Here is an 18,374-nt window from a genome sequence, read left to right as displayed (position 1 = left end):
GGGGTGTATTACTTTGGCTATTTCTGATTGAGTCTCTTGTTTATGTTTATTTTTATACCTGGTCAAGTAGATAAAATTGCCCTTCACAGAACATCCAAATAAATCCTTTCCTGTCCTTTGCATCTTGTCTTGCAGGTGTGAACAGCTTCTCCTCACCACGGTGGTGTTTGATCAGTACCTCAGCCCTGGTGAGGATGTAAAACCGCCCACTCTGCACATGAGTGGTGCAGGCCAACAGGAACACCTGGCTCTAGCCACCTTCACAGACATGTCAGCCGTGGAGTAGTGTGGACACTTTCTTTTAGCTTCTCAGGGTTTCAGTCCTTTGGGGTTTGTTTCGTTAACCTTTTTTTATGGTTTTGTGGCTGGACATTCACAATCAAGGCGTACACCATGGGGGATCAGCAGCTGTACAAAACCAACCATGTGGCCCATGGTAGTGAGAACCTTTTCTACCAACAGCCACCACTTGGCATCCATGGTGGGCTGAACCACGACTATGGGAATACAGTCACAGGGGGTGGAATGGATGCCCCTCAGGCCTCGCCCATCTCTCCCCACTTCCCTCAAGATACACGGGATGGTCTGGGCTTGCCTGTTGGCTCCAAAAACCTTGGCCAAGTGGATACTTCAAGGCAGGGAGGGTGGGGAGGCCATTCAGGGCCTGGAAACCATGTCCAGCTACGTGGCAACCTGGCCAACTCAAACATGATGTGGGGGGCACCAGCCCAGGCTGAGCCCACCGATAGCTACCAGTACACCTACTCCCAGGCCAGTGAGATCCGGACTCAGAAGCTCACCAGTGGTGTCTTACACAAGCTGGACTCTTTCACCCAGGTGTTCGCCAACCAAAACCTGCGAATTCAGGTCAACAATATGGCTCAGGTGCTGCACACCCAATCAGCAGTGATGGATGGAGCCCCTGACAGTGCCCTCCGCCAGCTGCTGTCTCAGAAGCCCATGGAGCCTCCAGCACCGGCTGTACCTTCCCGCTACCAGCAGGTGCCCCAGCAGCCTCACCCTGGTTTCACTGGTGGGCTGTCCAAACCAGCCATTCAAATTGGGCAGCACCCTACCCAGGGGCACCTGTATTATGACTACCAGCAGCCACTGGCTCAGATGCCAGTGCAGGGAGGACAGTCGCTGCAGGCCCCCCAGATGCTGTCACAGCACATACAACAGATGCAGCAGCACCAGTATTACCCACAGCAGCAACAGCAGCAAGCTGGGCCGCAGCGTATCTCCATGCAAGAAATACAGCCGCAGCAGCAACAGATTCGCCCACCACCGCCTCAGCAGCAGCAGCAACAGCAGCAGCAGCAGCAGCAGCTACAACTGCAGCAGCGGCAGAGTTCAATACAGATACCTCAGTATTATCAGTCCCAACCCATGATGCAGCACTTGCAAGAGCAGCAGCAGCCACAGATGCACCTGCAGCCCCCGTCTTATCACAGGGACCTTCACCAGTACACCCCGGAGCAGGCGCACGCTGTCCAGCTGATTCAGCTGGGCTCCATGCCCCAGTACTACTACCAGGAGCCCCAGCAGCCCTACAGTCTTCCCCTCTACCAGCAGAGCCACCTGCCCCAGCACCAGCAGCGTGAGGACAGTCAGCTGAAGACTTATTCTAGCGACAGGCAGGCCCAGGCCATGCTGAGCCCCCATGGGGACCTGGGGCCTCCTGATACAGGAATGGGAGACCCAGCAAGCTCAGACCTGACCCGAGTCAGCAGTGCCCTCCCCCCTCGACCGCTCCTGTCCCCCAGTGGGATCCACCTCAACAACATGGGGTCTCAGCATCAGCAGCTGTCTCCCAGTGCCATGTGGCCCCAGGTATTCTCGCGGTGGAAGTTTCTCACGCCAGTATCTCAGTGTGTTACAGCCAACCATGGCTGAGTCTTTGCAGTGCCCAGTCCTCTTTCCAGCCCCTTCAACCCTTTTCTTTATTCATTTCACAAACGTTAGCCTGCATGTGCTAGGCACTGTTTGTGCCTGGCACTTGGAATACAAAACCAATTTTGATTCAGTCCTTTGCTCATGGAGCTTATAATCTTCCTAAGGAGATGGCCACAATACTGTATCATGTCCTAAATGATTCGTGTAATGTCAAGACCTTGAGTCAGGTGCCAGATGACCACACAGTGGGGGTGTCTCACCCCCCTTGGATCTGAATTTCTCAAAGTATATTGCTCAGAACTGCTGAATGTTGAATAGATATTGCTAGGGAAACAATGGGTTCTCTGGATAAATAAATGTGGGATTTCTTAAAGGTTGCCATACCACAGGGCTTCTCAGCTCCTTTAATATGGCAGTATGCATTGTGAGGCCCCCAAAGGGGATACCACATGTAGTTGCAAGGAAGAAAACCTTAGCTGTCCAAAGGATCCAGGCTAGTAAAGTGAATAAGCAAAATGATCTGGTATGGGACATTTGGGAGTGGTGGTGACTGTGGTAGACTAGGGAACAGACATCCCATCCACTGGAATTCTCATTCAGGATTATTAAAAAGTCTAGCCAAACAAGATATGTCTGCAGGCCAGATTCAACCTATGGGCCATGGTTAACTCTTGATTAGTTCCCAAAAGTATTTGGCCACAAAACAGCCTACTGTGTGCTGGACACTGTTCATGCCTTGGCATGTTCTAAGTAAGTGCTACACTCATGTGACATTAGGGTCTAGGGAGGAGGGGACCGCAAATGGGAACTGCTTGGGCAGAGAGAAGGCTCTAATGGAGGTAGAAGGTCAGAGATGAACTTCCCCTTGACCTTGTTTTGTCTGGGGCTCCGAGCAGGTGGTAACTGAGAGCCTTTGTGAATGTAAGAATAAGATGACATGGCCAAGGCTGTAAAAAAAGAATTCCAGCAAGGAGATCTCCCAGCTTGATGCTTTGTTGTCCAACTCTTTCTGTGTCCCTTGTGGGAATGGAGCCAGCCTGTACCCAAAGTGCATGCTCTGGGAAAACAGGAAGGAACAAGGTTGGTGGGGGGTGGCTGGTAGCAGCTCCAGGAGTGGGGTGGTGGTCCCGAGTCAAGGAGCAATTAAGGGAAAGAAGTCAGGTGCAGAAGAGCGAGGGTGTCAGTAGACATGAGCGGGGTCAGCAAGAGGTGAGAGCGGGAGGAGTCCTAGAAGGGTAAACCCCGTGTTCCTGCCGTTTGAGGACTCCTTCCTTCAGAAACACATTTTTTTCTCTTTCTTCTTTCTTTCGGTGTCCTGCTTGCCCCCTAATTAGATGCATCTACCTGATGGGAGAGCCCAGCCAGGGTCCCCTGAGTCAAGGTAGGATGAGTGGAGGGTTGGTATTTGGGGAGACTGGGAGGTATTCCTGGGTTGTCTCTCGTGATTTATTTCTTAATTCAAAGTCAATTCTTTAAAGAAAGGAATAGAAATAATAATAGCAGCTGTTGTGTGCTAGTCACTATATATTGTGTATCATAAAGTAACCCAGTGAAGGTGGTATGATTACCATATGCCTATACATGGTAAGTACCCAGTAATTGTTAGCTATTATTATTACTATTTTACAAATGAGAATACTGAGTCTTGGGGAGGTTAAGATTACACATCAAGCAAGTAACAATGCTGGGATTGACTCCAAAGCCCATGTTCTGTCCACTGTCCATTCATTCAGTCAGTGCATATTTATTGAGCGCCTACTGTGTGCCAAGCATAGAGCTAGACTTTGAGAATGCAGCAGTGAATAGTACAGACTTACTTCCTCCTCTCATTGGTATGGCCAGAACCTGATAAACTGCTGAAATGTGCACTATGGAGGCTGCGCCAGAGGGCTTAGACAAGTGTCTTCAAGGGAAGGCTTCTGGAGGAGGTGGGTTCAAGCTGACCCTGGGAGGGTATAAGCTATAGGTGGGAAAAACCCAGTGCCTGAAGGCCTGGAGTGAAAAAAGACGTTTTGGTCAATTCTTGCATGACTTTGAGAAAACCCTTTCCCTCTCTGAGCCTCAGTTTTTCATCTGTAAATTGGGCTTAGTTCTATGAAGGGTACTGGAATAGTACAAGTGGGGCCATGGACATGGAGCACTGGATGAATAGAATGGGTTCGTGTGGGGAGGAGGTCTTGTGATAAATCGCTGTTTCCTCTTCCTCAATGTGTATGTCCTCTCCATTTGGCCCCATCCTTGAGCAGTGGCCAACCCAAAGGAGTGTTTGGGGAGGAGTTTGATGCCAAGAACAAGCTGACGTGCTCCATCTGCCTGAAGGAGTTCAAGAACCTTCCTGCCCTGAATGGCCACATGCGGTCCCACGGGGGAATGAGGGCCTCCCCCAGCCTCAAACAGGTTAGCAGGAGCCAGTCCCTCGTCCTTCCCAGGCTGTGTGCTGCTTGCTTTGCTTTGCTGCCTTCAGACACAGAGTGATGTGAGCCCCATGTGGGCATGTGGGGAGGCACAGGCCTCCCTGTTAGGAATGCTTAAGTTTTGACACTGGAAGCCAGCCAAGTCAAACAGCCCCCACTCACCCAGCTTTATGAACAAGGGTTAAAAACGGAAGTGCTAGAAACCCTCTTAGGGGATTCCAGCCTCTCTACCTCCTGGAGAAGACAGCAAAGGAAAACATGTAAATGCAATATTATTTTTAACTTCTGCTGCTTGAAACACCCAAGACCAGAGCCACCTGGGCCCTCCAGATTAATAGTCAATGGCCAGGGAAAGCTAATATAACCATCATGTTCTCAGCCAGAATTTTCTGTTCATTAATGCAATAGTGTTTGGCTCTAGCATCCAAAGATCCTAAAAATGCCCTCTGGATTATCCAGGTAGGATATCCAGCTAGTAAACTATCTATGAGTTTTAGAGTTAGATTAAAATTTAAAGAATTTTCTCAGAATTCTTTGAATATTGTTCATCTTAATTTAAGTCTATGGGATTAACTCTCTGTTAACCAAAACTTTGGATTACCCAAATCACTCCATCTCCTGGCCATGCCAGATAAAAGAGCTTTGACTTCACTTTTTAAACGTAACATGTTTTTCATTTTCAATGTGGTTTCCTAACCTGAATAAAATTCAGAATAGAATGCCTGTTTGCATTTGACAGATAAATAAACTGAGGCCCATAGAACAAAAAACCCCTACACAAGATCATACTCTTTTTGACCATAAGCCCATGTTCTTTTCTTTAAAAGCAATGACAACCACAAAAAATTTTTTTTCTTATTTTGGTGCTTGGCCAATTCGGGAATCTGAACCCATGACCTTGGTGTTATAAGGCTCCTCTCTAACTGACTGAGCTAACTGGCCAGCCCTCAATTTTTTAATATTTTAATTTACATGTGATAACCTGGTTAAGATTTCTTAAATGTAGAAAATAGAGTGTATAGCCTTGTCTGTGCCAACTGGACTCAGGGTTGCAGGAAGGAAACCAACCTGCAGTGGTTCTCTATCACCCCTGCCTGATGTCCTGGAACCTTTGAGGAAGAGCAAAGTGCATCCCCCCTTGTGAGAGCTGCTCTCAGCCCAGGATCAAAGCCTTTATTGTCTGTGTAGGAGGAAGGAGAGAAAGTCCCGCCGCCTCAGCCCCAGCCGCCACTGCCGCCTCCGCCGCCACCGCAACTCCCTCCCGAGGCAGAAAGCCTCACGCCTATGGTCATGCCCGTGTCTGTCCCTGTCAAGCTTCTCCCACCCAAGCCCAGCTCTCAGGGGTTCACCAACAGCGCCGTTGCCGCTCCTTCTGCCAGAGACAAGCCGGCCAGTTCGATGTTGGACGACGAGATGCCTGTGCTCGTGAGGATGACCCTCTCTCCCCCACGCTCACCCCAAGGGGCTGCCCCCCGCATGCCTGCTGTGAGTTGCTGCTCTGCCCCGCCTTCCTGGGATGGGGACCTCCCTTTGCTTTCTTGGAGATGGGAACCGCTCTCCCAGAGTCACTCACCTGAGTTCAGATGTGGCTTGGTCTCTTGGGGCGGAGTGCCCATGGCCACCTTGGGAACCCCAACCTCGTCCACATTGCCCCTTAAATGCCTGTTACTCTACCAGGCCAATGATCTGGGTTAGATTCTGAGAGACCTGAGGTGTTCCCAGGTTTAAACAGAGATGATAATTCAGGTGGCAATCAACAACTCAACCATACCAGTTATTAAAATATGGAAGTATTTTTGTCCCAGATAATAAATAGCTGTTGCCCTTGGGCCATGGCTCCTTCCCCAGGATCTGAAGACCTCCCCAAATCCAGCAACTGCATAGGTAACCCCGGGCATAGCAGGGCCTCATGGCAATAGTCCTGGCATCCATGATCAGCCTTACCAGATGCTTAATATTTTCAGTATCACCCTTGCTTAAATAACCTAATTTGTTAAAGTTCCCAAAGTAGTTTCACTGAAAGCTACCCACCCCCAGTCTCAGGAAAGCAAAGAGATTTGTGTTCTTACTCACTAAGTTCTCCTCTTTCTCAAATTCCAATTGCTTCACCCAAGCAGCTCACCTTGACTCTGGGGCAGAGTTCTCTCTTTCTCTGCCTCTGTCTCTGACTTTTTCTCTGTCGCCCCTAGGGAGTTTGTGATCTATGTGGTTACCTCTATTAGACCTAACGCCTCTCCACAAAGTGGCATGTTGGGTCATATTTGTCCTTAGAGAATAGGCAGCTGCCGAGAATCCAGGATGCATGAGAGTAGGGTTGGGCCAGAATAGGGATAAGGAGGATAATTAAGAGAACTAGAAAAGTTCAGAAAGAACCTCTGTGGTTCTCTATGTAATATCAAGGCCTCAGAAGAAGAGGGATTGATGGAGAACCTCTGGGGGTGAAGATTCTCATAAGCTGGCAGGACTTGGAGGCCAGCAACAGGCAGAGAGATGAAATGATATATCCAGTCGCCCTCTTTGCCCAGGGAAGTTCCCGATATGGTGGGAGAGACAGTTTCTACCCTTGGAGAACTCTCAGTCAAGGGTTCCTAGTCACCCAGGCAGCACACACATCCCTCCCCCACTCATTCCAGACGTTGAGAGAAAGATGAGAGCAGACAGAAACTGCTGCCCTGGGTGTGGCTGGATGGGAATACATCTGGGGAGCTGAAGTTAACTAGGAACTGGGGAGAGGCCAAGGAGTTTGGTATGAGTTTGCTCAGGAGATCATCAGTCAGTGGGGAGATAGGCTGAGTGGGAAGTATGTAGACAAGACTGAGTAAAGGTGAGCAATGTCCTGGCCCTTGAAGTAAAGAAATGAAAATGTCCAGGAAGAAACCTTGAGTTCTAATCCCAGCTCTGCTCCTAGTCAGCTGGGACCAAGACAGCTGAGACCCTCTCCCTCTCAGAGCCTCAGTTTCTTCCCTGACCTTGAAGGGGTTGGGCTTATTGGTGGTTTCCACCCTTCTCAGTGGGCAGGAGCTTTTTAAAGCTTCAGTGCTGTCCCCACCTCCAGAGAGTCTGAATAGCTTGATGGGTTGGAACAGTGTAAATGCTCTCTCTAAAATGACATCCAGATGTGACATTCTGGGTGGTTCCTTTGGCCCAGGTGGCTTAGAGGCTTGCCTGGAGGATCAGAAAATCCAGGTTTTGAGCTGGAGTCACAGGACAGGAGGCTGGAGGGGAGGCAGCCCAAAAGGGACCTTTGGCCCTGTGATGAGAGGTTCGGATTCCAGTGCAGTTGAGATCACATGAGGTATGCATGTGCTTAGATGATGTCATCAGTTACCTGGGAACAGTGTGTAAAGGATTGCTCCCCAGGTGAGGGGCATAGGCATCCTTCCCATTCTCCTCAGCCTCCTCTCTCTGCCTCAGCCTGAGGCGGTGAGGAGCCCTCTGGTGGAGTAAGGAGGCAGGTTGGTGTGCTCTGGCCTAAGGAGAGCCTCCTGGGGGTGAGGTAGGGTTGGGAACAGCCACACTGGAGCCATCTGCTCCCTCCTCCTTTCCCCACCTCTCTACCTCTCTAGACTCCCCTCCAAGAGGTTGGGATAGCATCTTGGAAGACAAGGAACCTGAGGGAGAAACAGGAGGGGGTAGAGACTGAAGTGCTGAAGGCAGCAGGAGGCCAGAGGGAGAAGAGCCCACAGCTGAGGAGCTGACTGGGGCAGGTCACATGGCCTGCAGGCAGCTAGTCATGTGACCATGGCCAGCCCTTCCCATCACCCCCTGCTGCCTCCTCCTCAGGCGCCACCCTGGGCACAGGAATTGCCAGGAACTGCGGCTGTGACTGGCCACTGGCCTGCAGGGCCTGAGAGAGTACCACAGACCACCCAGAACCTTCCCACAGGTATCCCCGCCGCCTCTCCCAGCCACACCCAGCTCTCTCCACTTTTCTGGGCTGATGCTAGCACCCAACCCAAGTCTGTTTCTGTTTGGCTTTGGCATGCCCTGCTTATCTGTTTACGTGTATATGTTTACTTATTAGTATATATGTATCCATGTGGTAGATCTTCCTTCCAGACTATGCTTGGTTCTGCTGCCGTCAAGTAAACTAACGCTGCTGACAGGAAGCCAACCTAGGAGAGAGGCTTGCTACAGATGAGCCACCAGTGCTGGGAACAACAGTGAGGGGTTGCTGAGGGGGGAGGTTAACCAGATCCATTTCTAGGAAAGCACATTCAGTGGGACTTCAAGATCGTAGATGGCTCTCCCCCAGCCTGAGAGTTACCTAGGAAAGCCCAGGGTGGGTCGCCGCCGGCCCTGGGAGCCTTGGCCAGGCCTGAACCCCCTCTGCCCGCCCCCCGGCCTCTGCCCCATCTTCCCTCAGTAGATTATTCTGTCCGCTTCTCAGATCATGTGTTATCTGTCCCTGAGGGCCGTCTCTGGGGCGCAGTGGGGAATTAAAGAGCCCACTCAGCTGCATTCCACTTAAACAGATGGGAATGCAGTGATAAGTAATGAAGAATTTTAATTTCTGACTTCTTGCCCACCCACCATTCCTACCACCTCAGCTCTTCAGACATTGGGGATTTCTTCCGAAATCCGTTTTCTGCCTAGTCAAGCCACCAGAACTCGCTTTGCCTGAAATGGATGTGGTGAGAGCGGGAGGGCGGCAAGCGGAAGGCAGCCCCATTAGGACAGGAGACGATCCCCTTCCGTGAACCTGTGGAAACGGCCCGTCGGGGGCACGCCGGACTGTTGGAATCAGATCACTCTTCCCTTCCAGGAAGTCCCCAGGAAGCATCAGCCGGGCGTGCCCAAAGCTGAGGAGCCCCTCAAGACCGCTCCGGAGAAGAAGAAGTTCCGGCACCGGCCCGAACCGCTCTTCATCCCGCCACCGCCCTGCTGCAACCCCAACCCCGCCGCCTCGCACTCGGGCGCCACGCTCTACCAGAGCCAGCTGCGCTCCCCGCGCGTGCTCGGGGACCACCTGCTCCTGGACCCCACCCACGAGCTGCCCCCCTACACGCCCCCGCCCATGCTGAGCCCGGTGCGCCAGGGCTCGGGGCTCTTCAGCAATGTCCTCATCTCCGGCCACGGCCCGGGCGCCCACCCGCAGCTGCCCCTCACGCCCCTGACGCCCACGCCGCGGGTGCTGCTGTGCCGCTCCAGTGAGTCGCCCCTCGGCCTCCTCACCCGCCCCGGGCACCGCCCCTGTGTGTGCTGGCTTCTGCCCTGTGGGCCTCGCCTTCTTTCCTTTCCTCACTCATCCCACAGATTTTTTTTTTTTTTTTTTTTTTTGCCGCTGGCGGGTAAGGGGATATCTCACAGATTATTGTGCAGGATCTGTTACGTGTACCAGACACTGTGCTAGATGCTAGGAGATACTTAGAATAAGATATAGTCCTTACCCTCAGGGGAATCGCAGTCTAATGGGGGAGACAAACACATAAAGTGATCACTGCAGTCTCTTTGGGGTAAGGAAACAGTTGAAGTGTGCACACGCTATCTAGGACTGTGCTGTGGGTGATCGTGTAAGACACTCAGAAGGTATTTAGTAGATGCACCAACAGGGTTAGATATTACAGGCAAGATCAAGCTTTGATGCTTTAGCCTGCTTTATAAAAATCAAGCAGGGGGAGGCCTGTAGCCAGGATCTCTTTCTGCAGCCAGAATAATTGCATAGAAATCCTCCAGCTTAGCAGACCAGGGTGGAGCAGCCAGCTTCTCTTCACCTCAAATGGGTAATGCTAAGCCATGTAGCACCACACTCCATCCAGCTGCCTGGACACTGGTGGGGGTAACTCCCGATAAGTAGGGTACGAGGGGAGCCCTGTTATGACTGGTTATGTAACTGCTCATTTGTTTTAGTTTCCTCACCACCCCTTCCCATTCACCAGTTCCCTCTGGTTTTTGTGTTTCAGACAGCATCGACGGCAGCAACATAACAGTCACCCCAGGGCCTGGAGAGCAGACTGTGGATGTTGAACCGTAAGGAAAAGCCAGTTATTCTTTAGAACAGAAGCTTCAGCTGAGGAAAGGAATCAGGAGCTTTGAGAAGTGTGCTTAGTACTCCTGTGGTCAGAGTGGCCACGGAGAGACAAGTTGTAGAAATTGTAGGCTCATGATATTTCTTGAGTACTGTTGCATCTGTACCATTGCCAGTACTTCAAGGCTTTTGCCAAAGACTAAGTGCATAGTAAAAGCATGAAGCCCTGTATCTGGAGAACCTGTATCCCCATCTCTGACTCCACAGGCCAGCCTGGTTGTAGCCATGGGCTTGCACATCCCCAGTAACACTGAGGCATCTCTCTCCGGATGCCCAGCTCTCCAAGAGGCTCCTTCCAATGTCCTCACTTCCCCTATCCCCTCTCTCAGGTTCTTGGCCAGTCTTCCAAATGGGCTTGTTGAGTACTTGAATCATACATGGGCAGTGGGGGTTATTATGGAAGAGAAAGGTAGTTATTTTCATGGGTCGTCACAGAAAAGAGGCCAGGTGGTAGAGTGGTAAGTAGGTTGAGTCAGAAATTAGAAAACCTCTGTTCCGACACTGTTTTGTTATTTGATCTTGATCAAGTTAAGCTTCTAGGCTTTGGTTGATTCATGTTAAATGGGAATTATTATTACTGCCTTGTTTGCATCAGAGCTCTTTGTGAGGTTCAAATGGGATAATGTGTGTCAAAGTAGTCTGAAAGAGATAAAAAATGAATGAAATAAACACTTCATATATTTGTCCCCTTTTTTCTGGTTAAATGGTACCATCACCTATGCTGTGGGCAGCTGTTCTCTTGGAATTAGCTACCGTCTCTCTCCCAGTTACAGGGAGCTATGAAGCCCCAGGCAGACTGCTCACTTGCTCCCCCAACATCTCTCCCCAATCTTAAAGCTGTTCCTTATCCTAGTGAAAAGGCCATGATGGAATCTTAGGGTTACGCTGTGAGTAAATGCCCCTGCATTCTTCTTGCAGAAGGAGCTGTGTTTTCTTCCTTTTCAAGTTTCTGACAGTTGCCTTTGGTGTAGGCCATCAAATTGAAGACCACACTGTTGTTTTTCTTCTTGTCATTAAAGACGTATCAACATTGGCTTGAGATTTCAAGCAGAGATCCCAGAACTTCAGGATGTCTCTGCCCTGGCCCAGGACACACACAAGGCCACACTGGTATGGAAGCCCTGGCCAGAGCTGGAAAACCACGACCTCCAGCAAAGAGGTATTGGCATATGGGAAGAGACTGGTGGGAGAGGCTTGATTCTCTCACTGGGATCTCTGACTCCAGGATTGGTATGTTTTTCCATGATACTGAGCTCTCTAATGCAGTGGCTTCTTGTTTCCAACAGTGGAGAATCTTCTGAATTTGTGTTGTTCAAGCGCGTTGCCAGGTGGAGGGACCAATCCTGAATTTGCTTTGCACTCTCTCTTCGAGGCCAAAGGTGATGTGATGGTAAGGAACCATGAAAAGGAGTCTTCACAGTTCATCTTCTTCACATCAGAATTCTGAAAAGGATTTCTCCAAGTTTCTATATTGTCCCATGTACCATACAACCAATTCATAAAATGATAACCAATCAACATGGCCTCGCATTTCTTAATTCAGTGAGTAGGTCAGGACTTAAAAGCCTGCAGAAAAAATCTCCAGTTGGACTTCTGTTTACACATCTGTTTCTAAGTTATAATTGTGGGCAAATCTATCTTAGGAAATTAGAATTTCTTTTCATCTGCCTTGTATTTCACATCAGAAAACTGAGTTTCCAGTGATGGAGGTAGAAGGCCTTACTAAAACAAGAGTTGGCCTAAAATAGCCTCTCATTCTTTGCTGATTGTTCTTTTCTGTTATGGAAATCGGCTAGAGTTTGGTGCTTATAGAACTCTTTTCTCCTGTAACCAAAATGAAGTGTTTTCTATACACTAACTGGTTCCATTCTTTCCCTTTAACACATTTCTGCAGATGTCCCCAACCCAGAGCCTTGGTGCTGTGTTCCCAGAATGAGAGCTGACAATTTGCCTGTTCAACCTGGACTTCTAGCCAGATCACTCAATCGTTAACCTCATTTTCCCCTTATATAAATAATACAGCGTTCCTGGTTTTAAGTCTAGCTTCCTGCTTTTTAATTTTATGAAAATGTGAAAATGAACAAATGTCCCAATACTGTGATGCTCTTCAAATATTTTCTAGAATGTTGGATAACTATCCTTAATCTTTGGAGATCAGTGATACAGAGTTGCACTTCTCAAACTTTTAACATGCACATAAATCACCTGGGAATCTTGTTAAAATGTGGATTCCGATTTAGCAGGTCTGGTGTAGGGCCCAAGGTTCTGCATTTCTGATCAGCTCCCAGGCGATGCTGTTGCTGCTGGTCTGTGGACCTTGCCTGGAGTAGCAAGATTCAAGGCATTGATGTGCCCCTAAACCATCCAATGCTCAATTCTGCCTCCAGCACTTTTTAAAAAACCAACGAGGATGAAGGAGGCAGATTTGAAAAGGCTTTAGCTAGGCTGTCTGGAAGGATGATGTGTGGTATAGTTACTACTAATATAGCTGTTTATGTTCAATTGTAATGAAACGTGTGATTTTTCTGTAAAACGGTTACAAGTCACCTACTCATTTTCTCAGATCCATTCTCCAGAGACTCAGCCTCCATTCAGAGGAGGCTCCCACCATTTCTCTGAGGCTGGTGGACCCTCAACAAGGAAGAAGTCAAGTCTCAGTTGCCATCTGTGTTTTTCTGTGACATGACCAACTGGCTTCAGGCATGGGCTGGGGAAGGGGTTAGAACGATGAGTCCTGTTGGGTGCTCCTTACCTCTTTTGGGTAGGTCTCCCTGGGACACACAAATCTGTTACTGACTCTTGTCTTTCCTCTCCCTGGGTTTGCAGGCTGCTCTGGAAATGCTGCTGCTGCGGAAGCCAGTCAGGTTAAAATGTCATCCTTTAGCAAATTACCACTATGCCGGTAGGTTGCTGGGGGCCCTGTGCCCTGTTGTTTCCTGAGAGCTGCTTGCATGTTTGGTTGTGTCAATGATAGACAATAACAGTCTGTCCTAATCGCCACTTCTGATCTCAAGGGGCATAGCTGGTGGGGCAGTTGTGTCTGTTGGCTTGTCACCATCAGGCGTTTGTCTATGTGAGTTCCTGTACCTTGTGGGTGTGCCAAGACCTGGGTGATAGTGGACAGTGCCTGCACATGTGGCAATGAGACTGCAAAGGGTACAGTACAGAGCTGACAATAATCAGCAGCCTCCTGGCTTTGGAATCAGTATAGATGTGGGTTTAAATCTTGACTGCACCCCTTGGCTGAGCCCCTTACCTTCTGCAGCCTTGATTTCCTCACCTGTGAAATGGGGTTCATATTCCATCCCTTGTAGTGTTTTGTGAAGATCAGAGATAGTATATGTAGCCTCATGCCTGGCACGTGGTAATAGCTATTATTATTTGCTCGTTATTTATTGAATACTTAATGTGTACAAGGGACTGTGCTAAGCACTAAGACACAACAGTGTCTACAACAGACATAGAGAGAGTCCTGCCTCACAGAGTTTGGAGTCTGAAGAGGGGGCAGTCATTAAACAATGGATGACACTAATGGCGGGAAAAAAACTTTATACATATAATGTCTTTAGAGTGTGTGGATTAATGATAGCAGCACCAGTAAGAGGGAAGTAGAAGATACCTTTGAGATTTGAATGGAGTGAGAATCGTAAAGAGAGAAGGAACCAGGTTGGGGAGCCTAAGAGGTGGCAAACGAAGCTGAGGTCAACATTTTCATTTCCATTAACTGGTAAGCCTGTCAATTCTAAGGGTCTCCACGAACCTACCTTGGTTCTCTATTTCAAAGGGAGCTGAGTCCTCCAATGCCCTTTGATTTTTAATCATTTGAGGGCTTCTTTGGTGCCTTGGGCATACCCTGCCTAGGCAGTACTAAATTCATGGGCTGGGGGACCTAGAAATTCCTTTTCCAGTCCTTGGTCCAGGCAGCCAGATGTGGCCTAAGTCGAGGGCTTTGTTATAAACACTGAAGTGTTGTCATGGGGCTGCCTTTCCCCACTGCTTGCCTCGCTCCATGTGCCCCTCCTCTCTCATGGGCCAGCTTTTCCACCTGTCATCACAAGAGAGAAAGGCCTGTTGCCACTTGGCTAAGCACGGCAAGCCCAGGGATGTATGCCCATGGGTCACCCTCAGCATACAGCAACTACTGGAATGAGGCAAGCACAACATGGACATGGGGATAAGAAACCCATCATTTAAGCAGTGGCCTAGAAAAGCCAGTTTCTTAATATTGCCTCCATCATTTCCTGCTTGGTGTCTGTCCCAAGTATGGTTAGAAAGATTTGGGAGTTCTAATCTGTCATGGAAACAGTGCTGTCCTCTCTTAATTCCCAGCATCATCTGCTGCCCATTAAGTCCTGATAGATTGTCCAGCCTCCTGGAGCCTGTCTTAAGCTTCATTGCATGGTGGGTAGACAGTGGGTTAGCTTAAAGGGGCTTCCCAACCATGTGATGATGTTAGACGCTGCTGTCTTTGGCCCTTGGGTGGCTGGGGTGGCCGGAGCCTCTGGGTTAGTCAGCTCCAGCTGTGAGCACCTTCATCTGGGAGGCAACTCCCCTCCAGTTCTTCCCAGTGTGCCAAACAAGTAAAACAAGTATTATTTTTATGTGTGTCTGACATTAAAAAAAAAAAAAAAAAAAAGTTGGAAAGCTATGGACTAGAAGCCACCCCCTGCCAAACAAAACAAAACAAAACCGCTAAGAAGTTACCAAGAACTTTGAAATTAGAGGTCCCTAAACTCTGCTAAAATTGATTGATCATTGGGGATTGGGGTTCCTAACTAATCACTTGCCCATCCCCCGCCCTCTTGCCCCACAGGCAGACCAGGAAAGACTCTGTTGCTTTCTGGGATCATTTCAACCCTTGGAGGCAAGAGAGGTGAAGCTGAGGTTTGAAGGATTGGTGACCCCAAGAAAAGGGCACTTACCTATGTCTGCCAATCACTCGCCTTTTCCAAGAAGTGATCACAGGCTGGGCCCCATAGAATCTTCTTGAATTATGAGCATAAAGGGCAGAGGTCACTGGTTGCTAAAGTCTGGACTCAACTCTATCCCCTTAACAGTTCCCTTCCAAGCCACAGGGGAGGCAGCAGAGTCTACACCATCACAGGCACCAGCTACCAACCACCACTTCCTTTCCTCACTTCTGACCCCCCTTCTTTGGTTCCTGGGTGTCAGTGAGTCCCATCTCCATGGCGCATCCTGCCTTGGCCTTTGTGCCGAGCCCTGATGGGTTGCTCTCAAGTAGGGTCTGTTGGCTCAATTCCAGCTTTATCGGGACACTATCTTCTGGATGTCCTTTTGCTTCAGGCTCTGTGGCTGTGTCACCCACCCCTGAATTTGCACTCCAGGCTCCTAGCTATCTAGAGAGGGAGTTCAGATCTCCCAGGCCTGTCTGTGCCCTGAAGGGAAGGCAGCAAGACTGGGCTCAGGGAGCGAGGCTGCAAGTTTGGGGGAGAAAGAGACCCAGGCCTGTGAAAAATCACTCCCTTACTTTATTCATTATCTTTCCTTTCCTACCCTGCCCCAAGCAATTCAGAAAGAAAAGGAAAAAGTGACCAATGCTGGGACCCAGGAGAAACATGGTAGGGAGGGAAGGACTGGTGGGGTAGGCGACTTGCCCAGGTCTGAGGGATGCTTGCCAAGGCCAGATGAGCCCTGTACAAGATCCTCAGCAGAAAGTGCAGTTGCAGTGGCTCCCAGCACTCCACTCACACCGGGATGTGCAGTCCAGCCCTGTGTCCTTTCAGTGTCTCCCACCCACATGTGGTTAGCAGTTGTTTGCAGGGGTTTCCAGTTAGCACTTGCATGGGTGGAGAAGGGTTGAGCGAAGGGGAATCGGGGTGGGGAGGATTCCTGGTTGTGATTAGAGGGCTTGTAGCATCCTTGGTTTTTCCATGGAACTGGTCATTCCTGCAGATGGGTGCAGAGTGGAGGGGGTGTTAGAACTGGCCCCGGCTTCTTAGCAAGGGTTCAGAGACTACTATCAGCTCTCACCACAGCCCAAGCATTCATTGGGACCTGAAACCTTGACCTGAGCTCCATGGGGGAGGCTTGGAAGAAATACCCATTCGGTTGAGAGAGGCCTGGTCTCCTCCACCTTGCAAGGTGCCCCAGTTTGATGAGGAAGCAGAATTACATACTCAATAGAATACTTTGCAAGGAACACAGCTGTGATTTCATTTCCTAGGGATTTTTAGCCCACGTCTCTAGCTAGTCAGTGGTCCCCTCAAGGGCAGGAACTGAGTTAATACTTCCTTTCTTGCTTGCCTGACACAGCACTTGGAAAACAATGCTTAGTGGACAAGCTCAAATTCTAGATTCACATTGAGGCCTCCCTCCCTTTTATTCCCAGAGGGAACTTAGGTAGCAGCCTGCCTTACCCACACCTGTAAAAAAATTATTCACCCTTTACCCACTATGAAAAGCCCTATATGGAAATGAAGATCTGGTATAAAAACAGTTCTCCTTTTTCCACAATGAACATGTCTGTCTTGTATAACTGCAATAACAACAACAATAAAAGTGTTTTAAAATCCTTAAAGGAATACAGAAAGGCCCTCTAAAAGATACTGCACCCAAACTTTCTCTCACTCCTCCGTGTCTCTTTTTAATTGCCTGGGTTCACTGTAGATTGCCTCAAAATAAGCCACAATCTTTCCAGAGCCTGTTTCCCAGCAACCAAAGCTGAGAACATTTTTCCTCTGGATACTGTTCCAGCACCAATTTTATCTAGTTAATTAGGTTCTTTGTAATTAGCCTTAATTGTCTTGTTAGGGGCCCCTGCAGATAATAGCCCAATAGCCAGGAATCCCCAGGTAGAACAAATGAGTCTGGGGGGATGTCAGCCCACTAACCCTGTATGTATGCTGAGTGGGTAGCAGGGATCTCAGAGAGAAAGGGAGGTTGGGGGGCAGGGGTGTAGAAGGAAAAGGGAGGGTTGGAGGCGGCCCTTACTTCAGTTTTTGCATTTTATCCTGGACTTTGTCTGAGCTGCAGAATTCAAGAAGGAAAGGCTGGCTTAGAACCTTCTCTAAGAATGAGGAGAGTGCCCCTGTCAGATTCCAGGAAAGAGAGAGACGCCTGAGCCTTTCCTTGATTTGGGATTACAGCGGGAGTAGAAGACTATGGAAGTTATGAGCACTAGGGGTAAGGCTGTGGGATTAGAAATACACAAACAAGGAGCCCTTGCAGGAGCATGCAGTCTTCATGAGTGCCACCATGCACACATGAGCAGGGGACGGAATATGTCCCATAGCCCTGGGCTGGTTTGGAGTCTGCTCTCCACGTGTCCAGTGAAGATCCAAAACATCTGTTGAGTACCTGCTTAGGACCAAACACTGTCAGCCGCAGGGTGACTGTCATCATCCCCCTGTCACAGGTTAGGAAACTGAAACTCAGAGAAATTAAGCAGACTTGTCTGGGGTCACAGAAGGAGTAAGTGGCAGAACCAGGTTCACAGCCTAAGGTCTCTTGACTAAAGCCAACCTTTTTATCATGGCTCAGTGATAGTGTTTGGGAACACTTTCAGATGTTATCTGTACCAGTTTTTGGCCTGGGAATGTAGTCTAAGAGCCTGGGGTAGAGTCTCCGCCCTGGGGGGCAATCCAGCAATCAGAAGGCCAGCTCTAGTGTGAATGTGAGAACAGATTTGTTGTCTGGCCCAGCCTCTATCCCTTGCTTCATGCCCTGTTGGATACACACACACACACACAGCACTGTCACTTGCACTAAAGCACAGATCCTAGGATTACACAGAGGAACCATCTCTTACTCTTTAAGCCCATCCTCCCTGACCCAGCCCCTGCAGCCCTCAGAATAGGAGAGTGGCACAGAGAGGAATGGAGGGTGTGCAGCCCACTCCCAATCCGGATGAGTTGTGCAGAATGCACACACTGGGATCCAGAAGACGGAAGATCCCATCACAGAGCAGCAGCCCTGAAAACCACCAAGAATCAGCAGGGGGAAGGTCTCCTTCCCTCATGAGGTTTGAGAATCCCCCATAATAGATGGGCCAGGAAGTTATTTCACCTTTATGGGGT

General features: G+C 49.3%; 1 protein-coding gene across 4 annotated transcripts in view; it reads left to right on the top strand.

The window, feature by feature from the left end:
• Positions 1-393: 393 nt before the first annotated feature.
• The window catches only part of TRERF1 (transcriptional regulating factor 1), a 36,122-nt gene continuing 18,141 nt past the window's right edge, over positions 394-18,374 (top strand). For 2 of the 4 annotated variants that reach the window (XM_063098011.1, XM_063098010.1), the window contains exons 1-9: positions 394-1,833; positions 3,231-3,277; positions 4,143-4,293; positions 5,499-5,735; positions 9,076-9,460; positions 10,214-10,280; positions 11,358-11,497; positions 11,625-11,728; positions 13,165-13,240. In XM_063098011.1, the coding sequence (XP_062954081.1) occupies positions 394-1,833; positions 3,231-3,277; positions 4,143-4,293; positions 5,499-5,735; positions 9,076-9,460; positions 10,214-10,280; positions 11,358-11,497; positions 11,625-11,728; positions 13,165-13,240 (2,647 nt within the window). Of the gene's footprint in view, positions 1,834-3,230; positions 3,278-4,142; positions 4,294-5,498; positions 5,796-9,075; positions 9,461-10,213; positions 10,281-11,357; positions 11,498-11,624; positions 11,729-13,164; positions 13,241-18,374 lie in introns of all 4 variants that reach the window. The other 2 variants (XM_063098008.1, XM_063098012.1) reach the window with 2 other exon arrangements.

This window comes from Cynocephalus volans, chromosome 5, assembly GCF_027409185.1.
Source record: "Cynocephalus volans isolate mCynVol1 chromosome 5, mCynVol1.pri, whole genome shotgun sequence".
Lineage (NCBI taxonomy): Eukaryota > Metazoa > Chordata > Mammalia > Dermoptera > Cynocephalidae > Cynocephalus > Cynocephalus volans.
Note: the sequence above shows the minus strand (reverse complement) of the source record. Positions and strands in the feature narration are given on the sequence as shown.